At 38.2% G+C, this 16,804-nt stretch overlaps 2 protein-coding genes across 4 annotated transcripts in view; one reads left to right on the top strand and one right to left on the bottom strand.

Annotated features, from left to right (window-relative positions):
* Positions 1-57: 57 nt before the first annotated feature.
* The window catches only part of mrtfbb (myocardin related transcription factor Bb), an 80,026-nt gene continuing 63,279 nt past the window's right edge, over positions 58-16,804 (top strand). For 2 of the 3 annotated variants that reach the window (XM_044331294.1, XM_044331293.1), the window contains exons 1-4: positions 58-165; positions 323-381; positions 7,146-7,190; positions 8,610-8,777. In XM_044331294.1, coding sequence (XP_044187229.1) covers positions 8,612-8,777 — 166 coding nt within the window. In that variant the 5' untranslated portion in view covers positions 58-165; positions 323-381; positions 7,146-7,190; positions 8,610-8,611. The remainder of the gene's footprint in view (positions 166-322; positions 382-7,145; positions 7,191-8,609; positions 8,778-16,804) is intronic. The other variant, XM_044331295.1, reaches the window with a different exon arrangement.
* igfals (insulin-like growth factor binding protein, acid labile subunit) lies at positions 1,540-4,148 on the bottom strand. The gene is made up of 2 exons (XM_044331301.1): positions 3,713-4,148; positions 1,540-3,561 (listed from the first exon to the last, which is right to left on the bottom strand). Exon 2 carries the CDS (start codon positions 3,554-3,556, stop codon positions 1,823-1,825), a length of 1,734 nt encoding a protein of 577 aa, XP_044187236.1. The 5' UTR covers positions 3,557-3,561; positions 3,713-4,148; the 3' UTR covers positions 1,540-1,822.

Below are 16,804 nucleotides of genomic sequence, written 5' to 3'. Positions count from 1 at the left end.
CTCGTCAACACTGCTGTGTTACCTTCAGGTGCTGTCAGAAATATCGCCACTAATTTAAGCCGCACGTAAAATCACAGGAAAGTGTTTTGCACCTGAACAAACAATTAACCTACAAACACGGTGCTGTGGCTGTTCTTAAGAGAGAGAGAGAGAGACATGTCCAAGGTAGGTTAAGCTCAGTAGTCTGTAACAAATATAGCCAAGTGTTTATATATACATCAGTTCATGAACATGCTAGTGTTCTGACGTGGTTATTTGCAGTTAGATGACAAGCTAGCTAGATGACTATTGTGCTAAATTAATACCTGTTCATCTTTTGTAGGTGCTGCGTGACTAGCCAACTGTTTGACTGTGCAGTATACATATTCTGCTACTATCCAGGTACATATTTCATGTGATTGTGTTTGTTAGCTATATCATTTTCTGTGTTTTTTTTCTGTGAAGCTTTGCCAGTTTTTTATGCCTGGGCATACTATCAGCCAGTAGGTAACTTACTGTTGTGTCTGCAGGGAAGAAAATTAGCACCAGCCACCAGTCAAATGCTGGTAAAATATGCAAGTGGCTGGTAGATTTGCTTCACTCTCTATGTTCACTCAAACATATGCCAAAAAAAAAAAAAGATGATAATCTATTGAGTAGCTGGTAAAATTTGAACATGCACTAACCATTTGGCAGGTGGACAAAAAAGTTAATTTTGCACCCTGTGTGTAGTACTTTTTGGGAGGTGGGGAGTAACTTACATGAAACATGCTTAATAAAGAGAAGGCACACACGTTTTAATCAATTTATTGCACTTCTAAGACAATTTCCTAACAGTTCAAACTACTTTAAAGTAACAAGCATTACATGAAGACACCAGCTGTACAGATATTCATAATTCCTCCTGTCTGTAATTTTTTGCCACACTTTTTGTACATCCAGCCCAGTCACATAAATTATATATATTATACCTTGATGTTTTAAAGTTAAAGTGCCATTTAAATGTTTTGCATAAGGTTAAGGAGCCAAACATTAACCTATGTTTACATATCAAATTACAGGGCTGTGCCATGGTTTTGCTGACTTTTCTGGCTCGTTAGCACGATTTTCATTGTCCCAAAATGCTCATGACCACAGTAATGAAAGTGCTGTCCCATAGTAATGTAAATTTGATACTTTCTGTGTTCAAGAGTATGAAGGGAGGTCCAAATGGTTCATAAAGGATAGTATATAGAGGAATAGAATACATTTTTAAATATATTAAAACATTTTGGACAATACATCACATTTAAATTCATCCATTGTTTTTATATCTTTTGCAAAACTGTCTCCATATCAAGCAAACCGATCCTTAAGCGGTAAAACTAAGGTATATACAGTCTCTTTTACTCTCTAATGTCAGTATAAATTGAATTATCTCAAAGCATTTTCTTGTGGATTGAATAAAATTCTATTTTCTGCAAAGAGGTGGCAGCTTACTCACTGTAGTTGCACTTTCCCACAATCACACACTCACTATTAACATAAAACTCCATAAAGCTGAAGGAAAATTAAAATGTTTTTTTTTGTTGTTGTTGTTATTGTTGTTTTTTTAATTGAAAAAAAAATCTTAGCATCCTTCAAATATGTTTTGAAGCAAATTTTCTGTAAAGGCTACAGATGACAATAATTTTTCTGTTAATAGTCAATGTGAAATAAGAACCTGAATCACACATCAGTATTACAGTTTTAATCTTAAAATCTGAAAATTAAGTTGTATTGTTGAAAATATTACATGTGACAATTCTGCAATATTCTGTCCTGTATGCCAACTAATTATATAACCATGTATGTGTGTGTCTGCTTAGCAGATTTGGAAGTGTTCATTGTCAATATCCCGTAGGTCCACACCAGCTAGACTTGGTGGGCTGGTGCATGTAATGTTGTTGTATATGGTGATAGTAGTGTCAGGCTCTTCACTCTCTGCGTGGGTCTCCACTTGCCGAGGTACCACCAGTGGATTTCTCAGGCTGTAGTTTCTGAGTGGGAGGGCACCGCAATCACATTTCCACCGGTTCCCAGACAGCAAAAGTTTTTCCATACTCTCTGGGAAATCAGGGACCATGCTTGTCAAGGCATTAGATCTCAGGTCTAGATAGCGCAGCCTTGGAAGTAGCTGCTTTGTGCCATTTTGTAAAAACTGCCGACATTCATTGTTGGACAATAGCAAGTACTCCAAATTCTTTAGACCAGAAAATGTGTTGCTTGGGAGAACCTCCAGCTTGTTGAATCTCAAGTCTAGTCCCAGAAGGCCTACCAGGTCTACAAAGCTCTGGCGTTCCACTGTAGAGATGTTGTTGTATTGCAAGAAAAGCCTTCGTAGACCAGACAGTCCAGTGAATGCTTGAGTTGTGATTCTTGTTAGGCAGCCTCTGTCCAGATGAAGGCTGTGAAGATTCGACAGGCCTTTGAACACTTGGTCTGGTAGACTGTGGAAGCAGCTTCCAGACAGGTTGATGACAGCCACATGAGACAGGCCTGTGAAACTACCAACTTGTGCCTCCTGTACATTATTTTGCTCTAGCTCCAGGACCTCCAGATGACTAAGGCCTTCAAAGATCCTCTCGCCCAGGGCTCTGATCCTGTTGTAGCTGAGTCTTAGTTCTTCTAGGTACTGCAGATCACGGAAAGTCCTGGGCCTAATTCCAGTGATAGCGTTGTTGGAAAGACGCAGCACATGAAGACTGTGCAGTCCCAAAAAAGTGTCGTCATGAAGAGCAGTCAGTCTGTTTTTTGTGAGATCCAGCCATCTGAGTGACTTCATGCCTACAAAGGCTCTGGGAACCACTGTCATGATCTGATTTTGGGCCAGGTAAAGCTTTTGCAGTTTAGTGAGTTTAACAAACACATTAGCCTTGATGACCTTGAGATGATTTCCGGTTAGATCCAACTCTTTAAGCTCAGCAAGATTTTGGAAGAGCTGTGGCTGCAAGTAAGCAAGCCTGTTCCCTGCAAGAACAAGCTCTCGTAGACCTTGGAGGTCATGGAAAGCTGTCTCAGGTAAGACTGCTATTGAGTTCCACCCTAGGTTCAGAAGCCACATGTGTGAAAGTCCAGCAAACAGTCTCTCCTCGATACGAGTCAGCTGGTTGTTATGCAGACTAAGTGAGGCAAGGTTAGGTGTGTTCTCGAAGATAGTACCCGGTAACGCCCGCAAGCGATTTCGCTCAAGGTGAATGTGTGCTAGTGACCGAAGTCCTTTGAAAGCCTGAGGGTCAACGGTCACCAGCTGGCCACTCTGCAGATTCAAAAAGTCCAGATTGGTAAGATCCTTGAAAGACGATGCTGGGAGTGAGGTGAATAAGTTGCCATCCAGCCAGAGAGAGTGTGTGGCTGGCGGCATATCAGGTGGGATTTGCGTGAAGTTTCGAGCACTGCAGTACATGTTGAGCTCCAAGCTGTATTCATCGTGCAGACAGGTGCATCCCTTAGAACATGGAATCGGCTCTTCGGTCACCTTCTCTCCGGCTGTGTCGGGGTCTGACAACACCAGTGATGTTCCCAGTACCCACAACACCAACAGCACAATGGTTCGCATAACAGCTGTGTATAGAGTATTAACATCACTCAGTAAATTCACTCTTGGACATTTTTACAGAATGGTATAAAATATGATGCTTTGTTATATATTTAATTATAGTTTTTTCAGAAAAATGTAATTGTTAATGTTTTGATCTTAAGGTATATTGCTTACCTTAAACCCGAGAGATCTTGATTTAAGGTGGACAGGCTGTGAAATGCTGAATGACCAAACCTTGTGCAATTGTTTGTATGCTGTATGGAAAGTCGGCCAAGCCCCCAAACCTTTTTCGAAGTCAAGTGCACCGAATGTGTACAATTAACCCATTAATTTCCATTAGGTTTGTGCTGAATGTTGCCAGTAATTTTTCATCTTTTAGAGGACAATTAGCTGGCTATCACTAATATCAACTGTGATCATTTAAAATCCATAACCCTTAATGTCATTAATAGTTCCACTGTTATAAAGTTATTAAAATGAGACCATACTGTTCATTGGCTCAATATGGTGACAACAGTACTTTCTTGAAATCTCTAAGGATTATATATACACATACCTCATTTATCCTTAATATATCACACACATCCTGTATTATCAACCTAATAAGAGATTCAGTGAAAGTAGCCTTTGGTGTTTACTAAAGTCAGGGTCCTGTCACTGAGTGCATTTACTGTAGATTGTAACTGATATACAGTGGTAAAGAGATAAGATGAACCCAGTGCACTAGACCCTTAACTTAAGTAATATGACTTTGTATACATTACCCATTTAGAAAGCACCATATTACCAAGGGGTAATATGAAGGGGTATTGTATGCCACTTCATACTCTAGTTAACACCTAATATTACATATTGATTTAGAGTATAGTTAACTAATTATTATTATAAGCCACCCCCTTGCCGTAATGCCTTGTTATATTTGTATAAATTCAACTGTTATTAGGCTGTCTGTAAGAGACTTCATGAAAACTGTTATGCCAGTGCCATTCCTGTTTCATTCACTTATTCGACAGTGCAGGATGAGGTCAGTTCCAGAGGTCCATTTCCTAATCACGTCTATGATTGTAATGACTAACTTACTGTTTGTTTTTCCCTTGGTATCTGGGTTCTTTTAGACAGCCATGAACCGGTCGTGCTCTAAAGGACAACCAAATCCAGATAACACTGTGTGTTTGCATGTAAATTTCATTGACTGACTTACCAAAATAGGATTCATAACAATATGGAGAAATTAATTTCATTGAACACATCCTCTAAATTAATGTATGTCACTCAAGTCTGTCCAATTTCCACAGAGAATAAGTAGGCTAAATCTGATTCTCTTTAGGTAGGAAGGGTATGTGATGCGCAAGACAACCTCGACGTCTCTAGTAGCCTGAGGTTGCACTCAGTGGATTTACTGAAAAAACATTACCTTATCAATAATTGTAATTTTATATGGGAGTGAAAATAGTTCTTGGATTTATTTAATAGTCCCGCACAGATTAATTTAGATGTATGCATCAAATTCATTGCCACTTAAGTTTAAATCCAAAATTGATGTTTTTAAATGTGTAATTAACTGAAAAGTTTTCTATTGAAGGATAAATATGGCACACATTTGGACAGTACACAGTGTTTTTCTTAAGTATCTTCTGTTTTCCTGTAGTATTATTTGATTTTTTTTGTGACAAAATACATTTGTCATATACCACAAAGAAATACATGTCATATTTATTTTTAATGGCATGTCAAATGTGGAAAAAGACCAATGCATGCATATATCTGCATATGTCCCATCAATCAATCAATCAATCAATCTCCATTTAACTAATCCTGGAGGAAGTTGTGATAATCTTTACTGAGAAGACTGAGGAATCTATGAATTCAAATTTTTATTTCTTTTGCCAGTAGAGAGCACTGCTGGCTTGTTTTCATGTCTAGGCCCAACAGCATGGTATGTCCTTTGTCTGTAAAGGGCTCTCGAAAGCTTTTAAAAGAGAGTTTGTTTTATTTTAATGGTCAATAGAGCATGTGCCGGACATAGAACATGTTATGAGTTAAATCTTGTCAGGTAACATTATAGAGCCATAGTTCTCATATGTCTTGACGTCTTTGGATAATGTATATAGGCTATTGAAGAGGGCTGTTTTTGTTTCATAGAATGAATATCATATAATTATACAAACAGAGAAATAAAACACTGCAGTTTCAGTCAAAAAAAAAAAAGCCACACCAACTGGCTGCGATAGCGAGTTGTTTCATGATTGTTGTTCCCCTGACAAACACCTCTATGTAACTGACTCATTCAATGGCATTCAACCAGACACAAAGGTTCCCATGTTTTTCAGTTGCTGTGAGCTTCCTGAGTGGAGGAGAGGAGTCTTAATAGTGTGCGGCAGAGCCTGCTGCTGTGGCTCTAAGTGTCTGACTGGGCTGTGTCTTGCTTTCCTCAAATTACTCTGGATAAATTATTGCTTCCTCAGCAGTGGAGAACAGCCCTGAAAGGCATGATGTCAATCTAAATTGGACCAATGCATGCTGATCAGTATTGAAGCCCATCATACCACCTTCTTCAGTGTACTGCTCTGCAAATAAATGTCATGAAATGCCAAAGAAGACTAATACAATATTTCAGCATAATTTAAAACATAAACTGTACATAATGAGCCCTGAGGTTGATTCGGATGCTGCTTTTTTAGGCTTGTTTAAGTTACTTACTGTAGTACATCTCTTTATTGACATTTATAACCTTTTTCTATCAAGATCACACTCAGAAATCAAGACAGTTTAGTATTTTGCTGGTGTTTTTAAGTGTAGTTTATTATATATATATATATTTTATTATCATTTTATTTATTTTATTGTACTGTAAATGTATTATAGTCGAAGTGTTGCTTCACAGATTGGGTCAGTTTTCTAAACTCATCTCAGCATGGCCAGTGATTTTGTCAAAATCTGTGTTTTGGTATTACGCTAACAGGTGCAGGTTGAAATTCTTCACTCAACCTATCAAAAGTGGAATTGTGACTGGGATCAATACCGTTTATTTGTTTTGTGTTTATGTGTCTTTGCTTGGGCTGCTCTCCAAGTAGTTTGTACAATTTACGGTTAGGGCTGATTCACCTTTGAAACCATGCAACATTTCCAGTTAACCTTGTCAGACATAAAACACTGTGAGATAAACAGCTCTGGAAAGATTTACTAAGATGTACCTGCTGTAGTTTTGTAAGGCACAGACAGCCAAGCACCACAGTACAATCCCAAGTGAACCTCAGATAAGTACATAAAAGCCAGCAGCTGAATGCAGTAAACTCAACCTCAGGATGAAATAGCTTCTTAATCCAGACAACCATGAAGCAACAGATTACTCCTCCTGTGCTGGTGCAGTGAGCCTTCGGATATGCATAATGTTGGACCCTCCTATTGGTCTGTTGCACATGACATGGAGCATAGCGGTGCATACATTCACGAGAGACAACCAAAGGAATTATTCTCTGTTCCTCTGTTGCTTTAACAGGGCCCACACAAAATGGAAAGGTTAAAGGATAGAGCTTTTCTTATTCTCTGATATTAACTAAGTGGAGAGGCTTAATTGAACTAAATCGTTTTCTTTGTCCCTACACAGGCTTCAAGTGAGAACAATCCAGCTTAACCATTCAAGTGAAGTAAGGTAAGTTGAGTTGAATGTGAATATTTTAATGTCAAACATACACTGAGTTCTCTTTCTATTAAAGGACAACAGGCTCAGTCAACACTGCCATCCACTGGCGGATAGTTGGACTGTTATCCCTTCACAGCGACTTAAAAACTGAACAAAGACAATATGTCTTCTTTTAGAGAGACAACTCTAAAAAAAAAAAAGACATGGTTGTTCAGAGCAGACTATATGCTTGCAGTGAGCGGCCTTTCACCCATGCAGGTGATCATGGTTCGGCGCCGATCTGAACCCTGGTGCCACCTCAACCCTTTGACAGCCAAATACCCTCCACACCCCTGCTGTGGCTATTAATAACACTCTGAGCTCACAGTCAACTCACTGCTTTCTAGGAGGAGAGAGAAACCGTCGGCTTTGTCTCGACATCTGGAAAGTGCCAGAACTCAGCCACTGTGTGATCATTGTGACCAGAGCAAATCATTGCAGCTGATGACCCAATTATGTCCTTCGATTTTCCAAGTTAGCTTTGTGAAACAGACTGCTATCAGATCCTTGTTTGGTGCATAACATTGAAGAATTAGTATATGGTAAATAAGTGTAATTTAACTTATGAAATATACAATATTGTGTTCATACATGAAGCAAACTTGTCAACATACAAGGTTTAAAATGCTCACTGTAAGTCATAATCAAGCTACATGAGGGATTATATCTCAATGAATAAAAATACTTTTAAAATACAGAATTTTAGCTTTTCTTTCTTTAAGAATTCAATTTTGTTTGTTTCCTAATGTTACGAGAGGGAGAGATGCTTTCTAAATGTGTAATCTCAGAATCTTTTGTCCTAGAAGGATGAATGAGGATGTAGAATTAGAGAGTTGTGCAGTTATTGATTGTATTGTGGAACTGATCATTTATGTAACAAGAGACCTTTTCTGTGGCTAGTTCTATTTGGATAATTGACAAAGATTCAATCATCTTATAGAGTACATACAGGTTGCTTTTCACCCCATGCACTAAAACAACTTTATTGGAAAATGAAAGATCTGCCTCTTCCAGTAAGTCATTTAGTGTTGATGACTTATTTTTCATATTTAGTTCTACTGCCCATCTTGATGAGTAACTACCCCACATCTCATGATTCTCATGGTTCTTTTCCAGTCTTATTCACCTCTGACTGGTAAAATAGAGAAGGGTTTCAGTGATATGATTGGATAGTGATAAATTCTTTGATGATATGATGTTTCTTTATTTGGGTATTTCTGTAAAACTAATACATTTGTAAAGTGGATTGCAATAAACTGCCACAACTGCCAATTTGTTGGCTGTAAAAGAAAATAAGTGTCTTTTTTAAATCCTCTTTCCTCATTTAACTAGATTCAACCTTCATTGAAACACTTTCATTTCTTCTCCCTGTCATCCTGTCCTGTGAAGGTATGCCCAAGCGATTCACTCACACTGCGTCCAGGTGTTTGCTGGACTCTCACAGATATCTCGGTGTCCTGCGTGCTAACACCATGTCACGGATGAAACCTGTGACTTTGCTGAATAACCTTGAATACACCCACATGCTGTCGGCTTCTAAGGCCTGGAAGAGGACAGGTGAGTAACACTTCACGTGCTCAACAACACAGACAAAGTCTGTCTGAATTAGCTGCCAGGAGGAGACCTGGATCTCATTCAGAAGAAGATAGAAAAGCAGCTGATGAATCCCAGGAGGAATTTAGACTCAGAAAATCTATCTAAAGTCTCTTTTAGCTCTCTCATTCATTCATATATGTCACAAAACCTTAATGTGACATGCAAACATATCGATTCAGGGACACAATTAGTGGTTATTAATACTGTACTTATCTTGTACTTTTTGATTCAGTCTTTTTGATCATCATGCGAGAACAATGCAGACCTACATAAATAGGCTGACCCACAAAAGGGCTGACAAGTACAAGGCTACATTCTTATGTTGAGATGCTTCTCTAACGGTATATAGAACTCACCCTTCCTCTCAGACGCATCGCACTTCATCTGAATGTCATTTTGAAGGGTGAGAATTTCATTCTCCGCCGCAGCTGTGTCCAGGTTAGTGAGTGATCCAATTTTGGAGGCAGTGCCATCCACATCTACGTATATCTGGGCCAACAGGAAATGCATATACATAGCAACAGGCTCAGCTAAGGCAAAGTCAGTAAAGCATCTGTCAAACTCTGATGACTTACAATGAATTTTCATTGTGTACTGTGTGCTGGCAAGTTCCTCTGTGTCCTTATCATGATACTCAGCTGAAGTTCCGAATGGATAGTTTGAAAGTAGAGCAGATTCTGGTATTGCAGCCTAGCTGACAGAAGTAGCAGCTCCAATTGCACTTGGAGAGTAGTCACAGATCTGATTTTGTGAGTTATATATCCAATTCATTCAGCATATCAGTAAGTCGGTAATCAACAGAGAACTTAGAACTTTGAGCACTTGAGAAACTCTTTGATTTCAGGTGACAGCTCCCGTAATCACACCAAAACTCTGCTATTTGTTCTCCAAATGAGAGCGAAATAACTGCCTTTCAAGACGTGACAGAGTTGGACATAATTTTCTCTGTGACACCTTTCAAAAACATCCTTGATATTTATCTTTATCCCTTGTGTGCTCTTTCACTGGAAGAAAGTGTTAGCTGTGTCTCCATTGTGCTCTGTCCTCAAACGGCAGTCTGATAAGAAGCATTATAACTCATGGAAAATGATGAAAACTACGCCACATTGTCCATATCTCTGTAACTCGTCAAACTGGAGTGAGAAACACTCACACATGGCAATGTCCTTCCTCAGTTGATCCTTGAAATTCTCTGACATTTCTTTGCATTTCTGTGTCATATGTTTTACTGGGTAACTGGATGTCCTTAACAGCAGCCATGATTTCAGTCTAATTCTTACTTGATAAACCCCTCCGTGTCATAAATGTGTTTTTATTCTCAGCAAGAATAGTTTGATGCTGTTGCTGCCACCTCATGCATTGCAAAAAAGGACTGTTCTGCAACTAGATGAGATTTGATCATTGTTTTCATAGATCACTCTTGGCTGGGAAATCCCTCTCATGAGATTTATGTATGGTTTTGAAAAGATGTACCAGCTTGCCTGGCTTTGCAATAGTAGTACTAGTTAACACAAAGACATTGATATGACAAAAATTCTCCATTCCATGTGGGAATCCCTTGTTTTTTTTGTAGATTTGTCTACAAACTCATCTTTGTTTTATAATCCAATAAATCAAATAAAAAACCAAATACAACTCTAGGTTAGGCTGTACTTGGAACATTTGCCACGACACGCTCCTCTTTGTAGTGAGCACCTGTCATGTCAGCTTCTCCTTTATACCTCCCAGTTACATTGAGGATAACCAAGTGGCTTTGAATTTCCCCTCCAAAAGGTTTTAAACTCTGGGTCTGTGTGCAGATGTTGTCTAACATTTCTTTGGTAAAGAATTATAATGTATACGGCAATTAGCACATTATATAGCCCCAAAAATCCAGAATTTTGAGGAATCCAGGACAGTATTTTACTCCCACTGTAGTCTTGTCATTTTCCTAACTAACTTTATCCAGGTCATTTCTGCCCTCATATCCATTTCAACTGTTCTTGTGATGGAGAAGTATGTTAACTGTTGAGGGCAACAACCAGCGGTAGCAGCTAAACAACCCTTTTTCTCATTTTCAGACATTATAGCAGCATTTTTGGGAACTGTTTTTTTTTTCTATAGCGATGTTGTTCATCTTTTATGTCTTTAGAGGATCGTTATAGATTTGGAGAACAATTAAAGCAACACACAAAAACGCACACACGTAAATGGAATTAGTTATTTTAGAGACTTTGCAAATAAATGCTATGCAAATTAACTGTCACTTAAACATAAACCACATGTTACATTTTTGTTAGATTCCTAGTCCAATTCCTCAAAACCATTTATTCTAAAATGACCCATTTGTTTCAAGTTCATCATACACAACCAGGTATAAAATGTGTCATTGCAAGGTGATGAAAATAGTTGTGTGTTATCAGTCTGTTGCCCAGGGCACCTGCTCCACATTTAGGGTAGTGGAGTGAATAAATGTAGATAGAAGTGTAGGTCAATAATAAAAATTATACTGTGCCTGTGGCATGAGTGGAATATTTTAATTGTTCCTTTTCTTAGACGGGAATTGTAGCACACAGACATCACTTTAACTTTTATTGCAAGTCTTTAAGTGAGAGTCCTTGTTTGGTGATGAACTTTTCTTATGGCTCATGAAGATACTGCACAAACCAGACAAGAGGCCAGCGTGTACAGTAAAATTATCCTCCTTTCAACATTATTTGAATCTGTTATAATTTAGCCACAGCAGCTGAACAAAAGCATTTTGTAATAACCAATATTGTTTGTTCTTGTTATGTTACCCAGAAAAACATTGTAAACTTGTTTGTCTTGGGTCCAATGAAATCGACAACTCTAATATTTCACCATACCAGAACTGATTTTTTCCATGGATCTGTATGACAAAATACCCACTACTAGCTACTAGCTTTCCAAACACAGACAGATTTAGGATTCGTAGTGAGCAAAATCTTTAAAGCTTCTTCTTCACATTGTTAGAAGGACCTCATGCATTCACCAACAACACACCCCTCTTTTTGGCTGGGCTGCAACAGCAGGGCTCACTCCCAGAGCTCACTATAGACGATGGATAAATGAATAATTGACTAGTTTCATTGCAGAAGAGCTCATTTTGGCTGACACCATGGGTCCTGTTTCTGCAGTTTGAATACTGGCAACTGTGATGTTACTCCTCTGGAGAGAAATAAGCCAGCTTCATTCCATGCGATTTTATTTGGGCTGTAATCTTCTCAGTTTTGTTGCCCTCCTGACTCTTAATGAAACCTTAATGAGGATGGCGTACTGTTACTGGCCTCTGTTAGTGAGTTAAAGTTTAGCAGACATGCACCATTTAAGATCCCTTACACAGAAGAACAGTGGTAGTGGCTTTGTTTTCTCTTGTACATATTTCAGTGACATCCAGTAACGTGCTTTCATCTCGCTTTGAGCACTTAGTTATAAAGATATTTGATATCTTTGATGATGCAGGAGTGGCAGAAATGTTATAGTCACAGCACAGTTTTGTCTTAATGCAAACTTTTTGTGTGTATTTCATAAAGGTTGACATGGAAATAATTGTTTTGTACTTTAGAATGCATTTCTCTTATTTCATATAATAGGTGTTTCTAAATATATAAATTAATATGAGGCTGGATTGATCGGTGGGTTTTACATTAAAGGCAGGTTTCATAAATGTCTTTTTGGATTCTTCATCTTTAGAAAAGGGCTACTGGTCAGTGTACGGTGTGACTTTGTGACTAAATCTGTTCCTCAGAGGGCTTTTGAGAAGCTAGCAAAGCAAAGGTGAGAGGCCGCTTATGGACTGGATGTGAAAGAAAGAAATGAGATAAAGACGTGCAGCCAGTCAGCAAGCACAAAGAGACTAAAACATTATAAACCATGTCTGTGACTTAAACGACTGACATCATTCAGTGAATGAGAAGAAGGGACTGACAAGAGAATGAAGCTGGAATGAAATAATTACATTACATGACAATTTTTTGGTCCATTTAGCAGGCTGTCTTTTTCAGTTTACGTGTTTCTACTAATAATCAAACCAAACGTTTGAGTACTGAACAGAGAGAAGCAGTAAGACAAAAGTAGAAATAAACCATAAAATAAAGCAGGCTACTGCAGCTCTTAGGATTCTTCAATTTTCTTGTGACCTGAAAGGTTCCCAACCATGTACTTGAAAATCACGAGTTTTATTTAACCAAAATCTAAATTTACATTTCATCAGCTTTCTCTCTGCCATGACATTTCTTGATTAAATGTGGTCAAACTAAGAGCTCTGCTCATCATACTGTCTGTTGCCAGTATCTGACTCATCTAAGTTATTTTTCAGATTCAAGCTTCAGCTGTTAAGTTCCCTTCAGGGATACACTCCATGCAGCAGATTATCGAAGGATTTCATATTTACATTTAATCTCATCCTCTAGGACTGGGCGATATAGCTGACAAAATTATCACAATAAAATGTTTTAACTCAGTTGATGTCAATAATTATTGATCATCTTTAATGACCTTTTTTTTAATAAAGACCAGGAGAAAAAAGGTTGAATGATAAGTTTTACTATACTTACTATTATTATATTATTTCCTTAACGTCTGCACTCATTTTCTCACTCCACGCTGTTTCTGTTGTTGTGTCACATGTCAACAACACATCTGTAAAATGATTGGCCGTTTTCAAGTCACTCGTAGCACGCTCCATTATCAAGGGATATGATAGGCTGTTTATGAGCCTGGGAGGGAGCATGGTCGGGGTTTGTTCATGCAACCAAACTTTACATATTCATTATGTGCTTTCATGGAGGTTTGCATTTAATGCATTTAAGTGAAACTATCGAACGTTCTATCAAACAATTTTCTTATCGATTTAGACATTAAATCAATATGACACTATATATTGATATAGTGTCTGTCGCCAGTACATATCGCTATCGTTTTATCGCCCAGGCCGATCATCTTCCATATTTGCAAGATTCCTACTTACTGTATAGCTATAACTCCCCCATGTGCAATTTCTGGCAGGTAGCCTCTGAGGGACTTACTGATGGAGACTTGTGTGAGACAATGTTAACAGTGAGATGTACAGACAGTTTAATTGAAAGGTTAATCACGTCTGATGGTGTCTGACGTTCATACCCAAAGCCACATAGGAGAAGAGATTTGGGAAATAAAATGGTCACTGTAGACTAATGACCCACCTGGCACAATTTCTGCCTCATTGAGCTGTTTAATAAGGATTAAGGAGACACTTAGGTGGTGTTACTATAAAAGAGATATTGGCCTTATCACGTCAAACAGCCACAGCATGAGAACAAGTTCTTAAATTTTGAGACTGAGTAAAAATGACTCCAGTTCATCAAAGATAATTCTCACAAACGCCTGTAACATCTTTTAAAGCAAAACTCTACTCTGGTAGTTAAGATTGTTTTGTGACACTGTAGACAAGCTTCAAAATTAACATTTCCTTTCTAAAATTGGAAACAAAAGTCACCCTGGACTTGTCTGTCATCAGTAGCACAATCTCTTACTTAATGACTGGCTGCATATGTATCCGAAGAGTCTCAAATTTGAAGACCGCAAAGCATAAATATTGCTGGCGTGTGATCAATGTTTATGTACCATCATGCTACATGTGAACGTTTAACATCTGATGTTTACAGCATAAATTTGAGGCATTGGTTCAAATGCTATAAACAAGGCCTCTCTACACTGCATTGTACTCTGCGTGCAACAGGATTGTTTTCTTCAAGCGATCTGGATTGAATTACAACATAAAGTTGGACAGTTTCACAGGACGAACAAAGAAGGCATTCAGCTCTTGTAAACAGAGCTAAATCTTTCACAGTCTCTTACCAGGGCAGATGGTGGAACAGGTCAAAGCCTCAATTGTATTCATTTCTCTGATGAAGCGAAGAATGGAGCAACACGGTTGAGATGTGAGTGGCGGGAGATGCAATCATTTGTTTAGAGTAAAAACTGCAATTGTCACCCAAATTAACGTATTTAGATAGCGCCTCTGTGCCAACTTGACAATATTTGCATCTTGCCAGTCTCGTCTCATCAGTCTTTTCTTTAAAAAAAAACAAACATGCACGCACGCAAATAAACACAAACAGAGACGGTCTGTTAAGAATTCCCACCTCTTACAGCACTGTTTTTCTTCAATTACCCTTGAACTTGGTTTGGGGAATTCCCAGTGGACCTCTAACATTTCTCTCTGTTTATGGAATTTCTGTTGGAGAGGCACCAGTGTGATCTCTGCACAAATGCAGCAAGAAATAGTGAAGTGTAGGTCAAGCAGAAACTTTGATTTGAAGGTGACAACAACCAAAGATGGGTGGGAGAAATGAATAAGGCAATTTGTGTTTGGTAAAATATATTTCAAATTGTTAGAAAGTAGTGATGATACTGTGACTTTTAACCCAGGAAAACAGTTCCTATCCCAAAATAACATGATGACCTTTCTTCCTGCCTCAAGCAGAAGGAAAGACTTCCCAGTGTCTTTGTCTGCTGTGAAGGCATCTCTCTGAGGAGCTCCACATTCCTAATCTCTGTGTGCCTCCTTTCAGAAACTCTCAGATTTTGCTCCAAGCTGCTTCACTTGCTTTTGTAGCAGCACAATGATGTATGCTATGTTACTCTGCACTGGGTTGGAGAATGGATTAATTTGGAGTCTATTCTTGCCCTGCTGGTGTCTATTTATCTGAAGGGAAATTGCTCCCTCTTTAACCATCTAGTTTTACTGCAGTACAGTGGAGAGTGTGACCAGTTATATGAGATAGAGTGCACATTAGACCTTCCCTCTTCTCTTTCTTAATTTCTCACAGACTCTCAGACAGCAACAGAGAAAGAAAAGAAAAGATGTTTCACTACCAGATAACTGAAATGTGAAGCTGTGGAAATGGAAACTTAGCTCATAGATAAATACTGAATCAAAATGTAACATATCTTAAAATTTCTCAGCATTCTGGGTAAATTTAGAATATATTGACTCCATTCACAGCTGATGCTGACATCCTTTATCTTGAAACTCCTCAGTAGATTTTTTCCAATAAGATGAAATTTTCCCTGGGATCCTATTTTTATAGCAGTTATGGAAAACACTTGGCATAGTCCTTTTTTCTTAAGTGTTTTCATGGAAGAAATGTAGTATTTTTAGTGTAATTCTTCCACTTCAGCGTCATATTTGATGATAATATTAATAACATAAAATATTATACAGTATATAATGAAACATAATATGAGTGAAATTGAAAAAATCAGCTATCAAAATCAACTTTTGATAGGCATATAAAAATTTAAAAAGGTATGTAAAAATTATGTTTGGTATAATATTACACATTACATATCCCCAAAAAATTGCATCCATGTTGGCAGCTGTGGTAACAGAGATAAGTTGTCATAAACTATCTATATTTCAAGATGTAATTGCATTTATACACTTCAGTCTTTTGTTGGCTGATACAATCCACCCTGAACTGCTGAGCAGGTCTGTTTCTAACTAGCATATTCAGCTGTTCCATTGGCCTTTTGCTGGTAAGGTTGAAAATATTGAATGTAGTGTTGCAGATTAGGGTTGCAGTCTCACTGCAGGTTGTGTGTGTGTGTGTGTGTGTGTGTGTGTGTGTGTGTGTGTGTGTGTGTGTGTGTGTGTGTGTGTGTGGTGTCATTTAAAACGGCACATTTTCATCTTCACTCCCTGGATAGATGTCATTTATGACATTAAAGTGAAATTAAAAGTAAATGTCGCACCCCTTATCCCATCCTCGTTGTCAAGCTATCAGTGATTAAATTAATAAGAAATTCCATAAAAACGTCTTTTAAAGAAGTTGTTCTAGAGTAAAACTGACTCACCAGGACTTTTTTCTATTAGCTATAATGTCGTGTCAGGTAACTTTGTTGGAACGCGTGGCTCCATGAATTGTAAGCTGTAAATCATAGGATAGTCTGTCTATGTGGCTTTGCAAACCTTGTGTTTGTGCAGTCCTACAGTATTTCAACAG

This window comes from Thunnus albacares, chromosome 17 (assembly GCF_914725855.1).
Source record: "Thunnus albacares chromosome 17, fThuAlb1.1, whole genome shotgun sequence".
In the NCBI taxonomy this organism is placed as follows: Eukaryota; Metazoa; Chordata; class Actinopteri; order Scombriformes; family Scombridae; genus Thunnus; species Thunnus albacares.
Note: the sequence above shows the minus strand (reverse complement) of the source record. Positions and strands in the feature narration are given on the sequence as shown.

Excerpts from the sequence above, each read along its gene's own strand:
- igfals (XM_044331301.1), bottom strand. The coding sequence starts at position 3,556 with ATGCGAACCATTGTGCTGTTGGTGTTGTGGGTACTGGGAACATCACTG.